At 46.1% G+C, this 11,115-nt stretch overlaps 1 protein-coding gene across 1 annotated transcript in view; it reads right to left on the reverse strand.

The window, feature by feature from the left end:
- The window catches only part of Nfx1 (nuclear transcription factor, X-box binding 1), a 64,335-nt gene extending 53,329 nt beyond the window's left edge, over nucleotides 1-11,006 (reverse strand). The window contains exons 1-2 of the mRNA XM_050155911.1: nucleotides 10,889-11,006; nucleotides 4,584-5,567 (exon numbers count right to left, since the gene is read on the reverse strand). Coding sequence (XP_050011868.1) covers nucleotides 4,584-5,567; nucleotides 10,889-10,913 — 1,009 coding nt within the window. The 5' untranslated portion in view covers nucleotides 10,914-11,006. The remainder of the gene's footprint in view (nucleotides 1-4,583; nucleotides 5,568-10,888) is intronic.
- Nucleotides 11,007-11,115: the final 109 nt, after the last annotated feature.

Genomic DNA, 11,115 nt, shown 5'->3' on the forward strand with positions numbered 1-11,115 from the left:
AATATTTACAGCTACCTGACAATGTCAGGCATCATGGTACAGTCCTGTAATCTCAGCACTCCAGGCTGAGATAGGAGGATAAAGACTCAGAGGCTCACCTAGGCCACAGTCAGACCCTGTCTCATGATAAACCACGTATTATACATATTGCTCATTATCTAACTATACACACAGAATATACTCTCCTTGGGAACCAAGATTTTTATTAGAGTGGTACCTTGAAAATACTGGGCACCCACAATAAAAAAAATGAATGGCTCCAAAGAGATCTTAGAGAGAGAAATATAAATCTCTCGTTGGCAACAATACCTTCCTCTTAGGTTTTATGAAAGCATGTCTAATGTGTAAAATACGGTAGTAGTGAAATTCTAGAGCTGCTCTGTGCTGGTGAACTATCAGGTCTCAGTGCCAAGACTTGTCCGTGGTAGCTGCCAAGTCCTGTCTGACCACGGCTCTTTTTCATTTCCCAGAAGCCCTTTTGCACCAGGGCCTCACATCATTTCTGACCCGTGACTTGTGACTGTGTCTGCTGTGATTCTAGTTGAACAATGTGTCAGTGAAAGGACACAGAGCACTGGAATAACCTGGAGAACACAGACCTACCTGACTGGGTGCTAACTGACTTCAAACTTTTCAGATACACCAACAAACCCCCAACTCCCCACCAAGTCTCAGACCATTACACTAAGGTCCACTCACCAAATAACTAATTCAAAAAACAAACAAGTCCGTGTTCTAAGCTTTCCCTCGCACTTCGAGCTTTGCTTGCTCTGCGGCTCAGCTCTGCTCTGCGGCTGACACAGGGCTGACCTCCACACAGACTGACTCAGGGCACCCTCCCCTACCCATTCTTTTCTCCATTCTTCTCTATAGGCAGCTGTTAAAATTTACAGCTTGCTTTCCTGGGGGTTTTTGTTTTAAACTTCAATAAAAATTATCTTTGAGTTTAAAAAATAAAATCAGAAACAAATTATCCTAGCTTGCTTTTTACTGCTGTGATAAAACACTGTTATCATAAGCAACTTGGGGAGGAAAGGATTTATTTTAGCTGAAGCTTAGTCTACTGTGGAGGAAGCTAGGGCAGGCACACACGACAGGAATGAAGCCATGGAGTACCACTGCTCACTAGCTTGTCTTCACACTCACCTTTAGTTAGCTCTCTTTTTAAATTTATTTTTATTTCATGTGCATTGGCATTTTTTGCCTTCATGTACGTCTGTATAGGGGTATAGGGGTGTTGGATCCCTTTGAACTGGAATTACAAACAGTTGTGAGTTGTCATATGGTTGCTGGGAATTGAACCTGGACCCACTGGAAGAGTAACCAGTGCTCCTAACTGCTGAGCCATCTCTCTAGACCTCAGCTATCTTTCTTATATCTCCCTGAACTACCTGCCCAGAGGTGGCAATTGTCCACAATGGGGTGGGCCTCCCACATCAATTATTAATCAAGAAAATGCCTCTATGGACTTGCCTACAGTTCAATCTGATGGAGGCATTTTCTCAATTGAAATTTCCACTTCCAGATAATGCTAGTTTGCTTCAAGCTGACAAAAAAAAAAAAAAAAAAAAAAAAAAAAAAAAAAAAAAAAAAAAAAAACAAGCAGCACACAAACAACAAAGACACAGGCTAACACTTGGCCTGGTGGCACATACCTGTAATCTAGCACTAAGACTGAAGCAGGAGTTCAAGGCCAGGCTAGGTTACACAGAAAGTTTAAAGACAACCCAAGTAACATAAAATACCTGTGTTTTAAAAAAACAGAAAACTAGCCAGGTGATGATGCATGCCTTTAATCCCAACACTTGGGAGCTTCGGCCTCCAGTGCTGAGATTAAAGGTGTACACCTCCACCCCCAGCTCTTTTTTTGTTGTTTGAGACAGGGTTTTTCTATATAACAGCTCTGGCTGGCCTGGTTCTTCCTCCCAAGTGCTGGGATTAAAGGTGTGTGGCCACTGTCCGTCACCACCTGGCAAGACAGGTGGATCTGAGTTCAAGGACAGCTTGGGCTACACAGAGAAACACTGTGGGAGTGAGGTGCGGGGAGCTCAGTGAAAAAACAGGCCCTGGGCAGGTGGTAGCATCAATGATTAGGTCAAAGGCTCACAATAAACCAAAAGGAGATCAATAAAGGTAAAAGTTCATGAGGAAGAGCTTACATACTGAAGTTATCCACACGCCCAATACACAGAGAGTCTTGCTAAGTAGCAGTCTGTTCTCAAACTCAGTCTTCTCCAGTGCTAGTATTAAAGGCATGCTCGCTGCCATACCTAGCTCTTTGCCTTGATGTAATAACACACTCAGTGCAAAATGAGGAATGTCTTCAAATAGTGTAAAAGGTTTATTTGTAAAGAAGGGGGCAGGATGGTAATTGTGAAGAGAGAGAACACATGCTTCAGAACATCCTTACAGGAGAGTATTTAGGTCAACACAAGTTCTGTGGACGAGTCAGAACCAACTCTCAACTATGTTCTAAGAGCTGTGTGAGGCAAGAACACCACAAGGAAAAAGAAAGATACGGTATCTAGGCCAAGGACAGTGGCCCATGCCTGGAATCCCAGCACTAGGAGGCTGAGAAAGATTTTTGTTAGTTTAAGGTCAGCCTATCTATAACAAGTTCCAGGCTAGGGCTACACAGGGGACACCTATATCTAAAAACAAAGAAACCAACATATATTTGTGAGGTGGTGATGGTGCATTCCTTTAATTCCAGAATCCAGAGGCCAGGGCTACTACATAGGGAGACTCAAAAAAAAGGAAAGACTTCTTTTTTATAAATAGTGACTCCAAACACTGTCATGGAGATAAATTATGGTTTCTTTCATTCTTGGGGGGTGGGGATGGGTTGAGATAGGATTTCTCTTGTGTAGTTCTAGCTGTTCTGAAACTCACTGTAGGCCAGGCTAGCTTCAAACTAAGAGATCTGTCTGCCTCTGCCTCCCAAGTGCTGAGATTAAGGGCTCAAATTATGGTTTCGAGTAATAAATTTGGAAACAGAAGTATGTATAGTGATAAAAAAGACAAGATTGTAAAAGCCTGGAAGAGACAATACTATAGGGGTAAGAAAAGGCTCCCTGGATATGTAACTAAACTAGCTTTTGAAACATCTACATTCACAAGTGGAACTGCAGCACAAACCTTCAATCCTAGTGCTTGGAAAGGCAGAGGGACTCTGGGAGTTTATATAGGGGTGTCCAAACCAGCCAGGGAAGCAGTGAGCTCCTGTCTAAAGGACTTTACTGTTGAAAAGATGGCTCAGTGGTATGCCAATCTTGCTGAGGACCTGAGTTCAGTTCCCAGCACCCCTGTGGTAGCTCATGACCACCTGTAACTGAAGTTTCAGGGGATCTAATGCCCTTCTTCTGGCCTCGGAGGGCTTCTTGGTACACACAGTGATGCATATAAATACACTCAGGTGCATACACAAAATAAATCTTTAATCCCAGCACTCAGGAGGCAGGCAGATTTCTGTGAGCAGCCTAGTTTACATAACAAGTTCCAGGCTAGCCAGGGTTAGGGGCTGGAGGGCTAGCTCAGTGCTTAAGACCACAGGCTGCTTCTTCCAGAGGTCTTGGGTTTGATTCCCAGAATTGGTGGCTTACAATCAGCTGTAACTTCAGTTCTAGGAGGTCTGACAACCTCTTCTGGCCTTCATGGGCACCAGGCACACACACAGTACACAGATATACATACAGGTGAAACAGCCATACACATAAAAAATGAAAAGTGAAAAAAACGAACAAAAAGTAAATCAAATGAACAACAAAAAGGTGTAGCAGTGAGCTAAGGGGGTAGTGACTCTAGACAGAGGGAACTGCATCCAACAGCTTGGACAGACAGAGCAGGAAGGAATCTGGAGGAAAATGACAGGGTACGGCACAGAAGACAGAAGTCAGAACCTACAGTGACGAAACCCAAGACAGACGAGTGATGAGTTCAGGATGTGTTTTGGAAAAACTGTTCACTGCTGAAGGAGCAAAGATGAGCTGAAAAAAAGAGTTAAGACAGGAGACAGAACCACTGCAGTGGAACCAACAAGATGAGGAGAGCTGCATCAGCTGTAATCAACAGGGGCAACGAAATGTTACCATGTCCTGCTTCTGCTACCGTAACTCAAAAAGAATCTGAAACCCAGAGAGCTTTAGCATCGTTAGCTACATTTAAAGCCCTTACACAATAATTTATTGGAGGAAAATCAGTAAACCGAAAGAGTGCTGGGCCTGGTGGTCCAGGTTTGTAATACCAGCTATTCAGGAAGCTGAGGCAGGAAGAGCATTAGTTCAAGCCCTGCCTGGATTATAGAGTAAATTTAAGGACACCCAGGGTAATTTAAGACTGTCTCAAGTAATAAAGATTTGGGGTTATAACTCAGTGGTAGAGAGCTTACGATCTTGTCTCAAAGACAAACAAACAAAAGAGGTTACCAATGAGCACAGCAATGGGTACTGGCAGGATCCAAGCAGGTGATGAATTAAGATAGGCTTCACCACTACCGTTTTTTTTATTTTACGGTTTCTAAATTATGAGTGTAGTGCTTGAAAACTACCCTCAAGCAATCTTCCCTCCCCTCCAGGCACACTGACCTGTATGTGTTTCCACATTCTTCAGCACATGGCTCTGTTTGCCTCTGGGGAAAGGAGAGAGCACTTGAGGGTCCTGTCTCCTTCCTGCATTCTTCTCTTGGTCAACCCTTCTGGAAGACTTGTTGACAACGGCCAAATTCCCGGTGTCACAGGCTGACTTTGATGGTCTTTCTCTGAGATTATCCTTTGGAATGGGGGGCATGTTGTTTTTAGGCCCTGAATTTAAATGTCGCTGACTTTCCTGTTTGGGTGGGTTCCTGCCTGGTCGTGGTCTGGCACCCTCCACCTCCCACGGAGGCCTTTTCTGTGGGTATCTTCTCTGCTCATTCCGCCTCGACATGCAGCTATCCACTACAGCCTTTCTACAGGACCCATCTGAAAAGTCAGTCTGGGAAGCCCCCACAGGTCTGGTGTTTTCATCCTCAGACTTTGGGCTCATTCTACTACCCAGCTCGCATTTGGGCTTCCCTTTGGCCTTTGGCCCTCTGCCATAGTTGTATGTAAGCTGTGCTGCCTTTTTGGGCTTTGCTCCCCTAGGATCTGCAATAACCACATCTTTCTCACTCTCAGAAGGGCTATGCTCCCTAAGGTCTGTTCCACTCTCTGACCTGGTCACACTTTCTAAACTGGACGCATCTGACGTCTGGTCAGTGAGCCCTTGTGCTTTCTTGACTCTGCTTTGGTGTTTTTCATTCCTCAACTTCTGCCATGGCTGATTGTGAAGGCCATGGTTCTTGAGTGATTTATTAGACTGGAAAAACACCTGGTGACTCTTGGGTTTGCTTCCAGAGGCGTAATTGTGCTGATGAATAGCAGAGATGTCATCGTAAGGATTCTGCCTGGGAAGGTGACAGGGAGGTGAGAAACTGTAATTTCTTCTCCCAATCCTAGAGTCTAGTCTTCTTTGGGTCCCACAGTTCAGACCAGAATTTCTTCTCTCCTGAGGAATGAACTCAGCAGCATCTGTACTGAATTTAAAAGTGCCTAGGGAACAAGAAATAGATATCCAGTAAGAAATTAATGCCACTTAGGAACCCCATGCCTCGAAAAGGCACATCTAAAAAATATTTTCTTAAGGATGTTGTATAAAGCAGGCTTAATGAGATCAGTCTCTTGTGAAAGTGTCAGGCTCTCAGTCCTTAAAGATGACAATTAGTATCCCATGTCTAGTGGGCACACTGATGTCCACTGATGGCCTAGGCCATCTTGTACCACGAATACACTTTTATCTAAAAATCTTAGAAAAGGCCGGGCTGTGGTGGCGCACGCCTTTAATCCCAGCACTCGGGAGGCAGAGGCAGGCGGATCTCTGTGAGTTCGAGACCAGCCTGGTCTACAGAGCTAGTTCCAGGACAGGCTCCAAAACCACAGAGAAACCCTGTCTCGAAAAAACAAAACCAAAACAAAAAAAAAACAAAAACAAAAAAAAAAAAATAAAGAGGATAAAAATCTTAGAAAAGCCAAAGCCAGGCATGGTAGTATACACTGGTAATCTCCTCTCAAGAAGGGCCTGAGCTAGCTACATGAGCCCCTACAACCAAAACTAAAACCTTGGAAGAGGGCAGAGCATGTGGGTACATGCCTCTAATCCCAGAACTGAAAAGGCCTAGGCAATAGGATCAAAAGTTTGAGACCAGCCCAGGTTCCACAGTGAGACTTTGTCTCAATAAAAAATGAAGGTCGGGTTTAGGGATGAGATGTTGGTCAGGAAGTTCCATGTGGTCTTTCAAAACACTAAAGCAACATTGCATCATAGCAAGCAAATAGGCTTTGAAATCAGCCTAAAATGGGATTAAAATCTGAATGAGCTTAGGGTTATCACCTGACCACCTTAGCCTCAGTTTCTACATCTATAATGAAGGACAACAATGTTTATTTCACCTAAAAGATCCCATCCAGATAATATTAGCATACGGAGTGCGCTAGTCTCCGTCTCTTCCCCTGGAACACAGTTTGGGATTGTACATGTAACTCCTACAACATCTTCTAAAATTTCCAAGCCTTAAAATCTAACCTTACTTACTTTAACTTCAGCCTACTCACTCACCCCACAAGGTGATTCCAAATACAGTCAGCTCAGTTCCTGAAGCCTAAAGAAATCATCTGCCAGGGCAGGGGAATGGTGGTGCACACTGTTAGTCCCGGCACTCAGGAGGAGGAGGTAGGCAGATGTTTGTAAGCTTGAGGCTAGCCTAGTCTACATAAATGAGTTTCAGGTCAGCCACAGCTACATAGTAAGACCCTGTCTCAAAAAATAAAAAAAGAGAAACTACCCAATGACACAAAACTAGTCAGTAACAAAGTCACAGTAGCAATCAACAGTCTGTAAGGCATAAATTTAAGTCCCTGCCTACCATTTATTGTTTGTTTTAAATTATCTATCTTCTGTCATATGAGAAAAGGCTTCAATATGTAGCCCAGGCTGTCTTCAATTCACTATATAGCCCAGGCTGGCTTCAAACTTAAAATCCTCCTGCCTCAATATTCTAAGTGATATAATTACAGGCAAGCACTATCATATCCCTGCTTTATCATGTTTTAATGTTACTTAGCCCCAGATTTCTTATATGTAATGGAGAACATAATCCCTCATCAGAGCTGCTAGGGAAACTAAGTTGGTAAAGTAAAGCAATAGCATGCCTACAGCGGTTAAAATGATACCTTATTATTGCTTTTAGAGCTACGACTATCTGACACAGACTCCAATGGGTAAACTGCAAACCTTGTAGACTTAGTATGTGCCACACACTCATCTAAGCACTTTTCACGTGTTAACTTCTTTATTCTGTTTTAAATGTGTACGTGTAGGGATCTCTGTGAGTCTCAACCATGAGTGTGTGGGTGTCCTGAGGCAGAAGATATCAGATCCCCTGGAGCTGGAGTTACAGGAAGTTCTGTGTGACCTGAGCAACCAGGTGCGTAGGTGCTAAGAACCAAACTTGGTCCTCTGGAGGAGCACCAAGTCCTCTTAACAGCTGAACCATCTCTCTAGCCCCATTAACTCATTTAATCGTCACATTCCGGATGAGAAAGCACAGTAACTTGCCCGAGGCCACAGACACTGCAAGGCAGAACTCTGACTTAGGACACGTAGCACTCATGACTTGTCCTCATTCATACATTGCACACTGACAGGGCAAGGCAGCAGATAGCACAGAAACAGTGAAGAACTGGTGAGATCATACTGGCCACAGAGAAACCTCTCATTCAATCCAGGATCTGTCCCAAACACTTCCACATAGGTAGTGTTGAGGGTGGCGTGGAAGGGCTCACAAAATGGCAAGAAGAATAGACAGACTCCCAGAGCAGAAGAGGTATTCTGGAAACATGAGATAAACTTACAAGTGGGAATGGGTAAACTGTACCAAGAAGTGCTATACATTTCTCTCCTGCTTTAAAGAAGCAAGGATGGGGGGGGGGGTCAGAAAAAAAGGTCAGTAAAGCTGCCCAATAGCCTGGTAAAGGATGCTTCACATTGAGTAGTAAACAGATCCAGACATGCTGTCTAGCCATACAGAGTCGTGTTTTCACTAAACCTAAGAAAAACCTCAGAACGACCCTTAAAAAGACACAAGGAAGGAAAAAGGGGCACATGAATCAGGAAACTGTAATATGGCACAGGCCAGACATTTGTTCCACTATTTAAGTAGAAGTTTTTCTGTATTGCGATGTTTTCTCACCAAAGCATCACTATATTTATTACAAGAGGCATTGGCGACCCAACAAAGCATAGCAACATACAGTGCTGTGCACAAAGTTGGCATTAGAAAGACTGTTCACAGGCTGGGCAGCACTTGGGAGGCAGAACCTGGTGGGATCACTGTGAATTCAAGGCCGTTCTGGTCTACAGAGTCCCAGGACAGCAGGGCGGTTACACAGAAAACCTCTGTTTCGGAGGTGGGTGGGGAAGAAGAGAATCTGATCACACAGGAAAAAAGATTCCCCTGTTCTAGATTAGTCTGACATTTAAAGACCTTAGTGCACCAGCTCTCAACTGTGGATCTCGATCCCTTGGAAGGTCGAACAACTCTTTCAGAGGGGTCACCTAAGACCACCTAAAACACAGATATTTACATTATGATTTATAACAGTAGCAAAATTACAGTTATGAAGAAGCAGCAAAAATAATTTATTGGGAGCAGGGGCGAGAGAGATGGTTCAGTGGCTAAGAGTGCTGGACGTTCCTCTAGAGGATCCAGATTCAATTCCCAGCACCCACATGGCAGCTCACTCACAACTGTTCCAGGGGATCCGATGCCCTCATACAGACAGATCTGCAGCCAAAATACCAATGTACACAAAATAAAATAAATAATTAAGAAAACAATTTTATAGTTGGGGTCACAACATGAGGAACTGCATTTAAGGGCTGAAGCATCAGGAAGGTTGAGAAGCACTGCCTTAGAAGAGTGTGTGTGAGCTAGTGATGGTGGACAAAGGCTATAAAACAAGTACAGCTGGGTGTGGTGGGGATGCCTTAAGCCCAGCACCTGGGAGGCAGAGGCAAGTGGACCTCTGTGAGTTCGAGGCCAGCCTGGATTACAGCGCAAAGATACACAGGGAAACTGTCTCGAAAAAATAAAATAAAGAAAAAAGAAACAAGGGAGTAGGGATTCCTTGGACAAGGGGACTCAGCAAACGCTCCAGGGAGTGGAAGCACAGTCCCAAAGGTTAAAGCTGTGAGTCACAATGACCTCACCCACCTCTGCTTCAGACACCTACCGGCACGGAAGGATGTCAGGGGTGACGGAGACACAGAAGAAGCCCAAGGGATTCAGGGTAGAGGGCTAGTGGCGGCCTAGAGAGGGAGGAAAGCAATGTATCTGCCTAAAGTTCCCATTCCCAAGAAGGGTTAGCCAAATCTAGGGTGCGCCAGTGCGGTGTTCTTACACTCTTTCAACTGAGACAGGAACGTACATCTCCCCTGTCGCTCGGTACAGACGCACGCACAGTCTGACTAGCTGTGACTAGCGTCCTATCAATCTGTCAGAAAGCACAACTATAATTCAAGCCAAAGCAGGACACTGCTGGGCTGCTTTTCTATGGAGCGGGTTGTGACAAGCGGGTTTGTTTTGTTTGGGTGTTGTTTTATCATAACGTTACAATATATTGTTTATAGTAAAAGAAACTACTGCTTCTCCCCCCAACCCTCATCCCGCCCTTCCGAGACAGGGGGCTCACTATGTAACCCCGGCTGGCCTGGAACTGAACACGTGGTTGGATTGAACTCAAAGATCCTCCTACTTCAGCCTCTCAAGCGCTGGGATTAAAGGCATGCACCACTGTGCCCTACACCACTGAAACATTTGGTTCACTTAAAAAACCTTTTTTTTTTTTGTACTCTGTGTGTGTGTGTGTGTGTGTGTGTGTACAGAGAGGGAGAGAGGATATATGCGACGTGTGTGCTGATAACCTCGGTGGTCAGAAGAGGGCGTCTGATCTTCTAGAGCTGGGGTTACAGGTGGTTGTGCAAACCGAACGCGGTTCTTCTGGAAGAGCTAGTAGTGTTCTCAAACACGACACCAACTCTCCAGTATCCTGGTTCATTTTTACGTTTTAGGTAGTGTGCACTAATATCCCAGTGCAAAAGGTTTCTTTTTGATCGCTGTCCACAAAATCTGAAACCCCAGATCTACCAATGCACCGTGAAGAAAATGGAAAGAACTTCTATTAACAGTCAAATGAGGCTGTCCCAACCACAGAGTAGCTCCGGGAAGGCAAGGGAGCCAACAATTAGGGACGGAACGTGTAGGGTCCGGAAATTAGCTTACAGAGTCCAAACTGACAGACGAGGAAACTGAGGCTGGATCACGCATGTCGGGGCAAAGTGGGATTTCAAAGCCCTCGAGGCTGGAGCTGCTGGCGAGCGCGCGGAACGCCGCGGCTCAGGGAGGTTGAGAACACTCCCCGAGCGCTGCGCGCAAACTCGCTGGACTCCAGGGCCCGCTACGGGGACTCGCCGCCGCCGCCTCCTCCGCCCGCCCGCCCGCCGGACTTAGGTCGCGCTGTCTCGGCAAGGCCGGAAGGAGCCCCGCGGAGGCGTGGGATGCCCACGTCCCCCATGTCCCCTCGCTGGGCCCCGGGACCCGTCCGTTCTCCTCGGAAACCCAGGAGCCGAGCTTCACCACCCTATGGAAGATGGTGGAGAGGTCCGTCCGCGCGGCGCGCGTGGCTTGGCCCTTGCGAGCCACTGTCCACGCGCAGCACGCGCCCCTCTCGCCACCTAAGGGCCCGAATCTTTCCGATCTCCTAGCTTGAATACATCGCCGCACCCTAGAGGTCCCGCGCGGGGACACGGACAGTACCTGAGACCGGAGGTGCCTCCGCCATCCCGTGCTGTGCCGCAGCACCTCGAGCGAGCCCCGCCACCGAGCGAGGACTGTCACCTGGTCACGTGTCCCGGATTTCCGGCGCCGAAAAGTCGCGCCTGCGCGCGCGTAGATGGCCACGAGGGGGTGGTGCCGCTCGAGTTTACCGTGGAATGGCGCCTTTGGGACGTCGGACAAATGCAACCGGCCTGGCGGGAACGGTG

The sequence above is a fragment of the Alexandromys fortis genome, unplaced genomic scaffold, assembly GCF_014885135.2.
Source record: "Alexandromys fortis isolate MF-2015 unplaced genomic scaffold, M_Fortis_MF-2015_v1.1 scaffold_92, whole genome shotgun sequence".
In the NCBI taxonomy this organism is placed as follows: domain Eukaryota; kingdom Metazoa; phylum Chordata; class Mammalia; order Rodentia; family Cricetidae; genus Alexandromys; species Alexandromys fortis.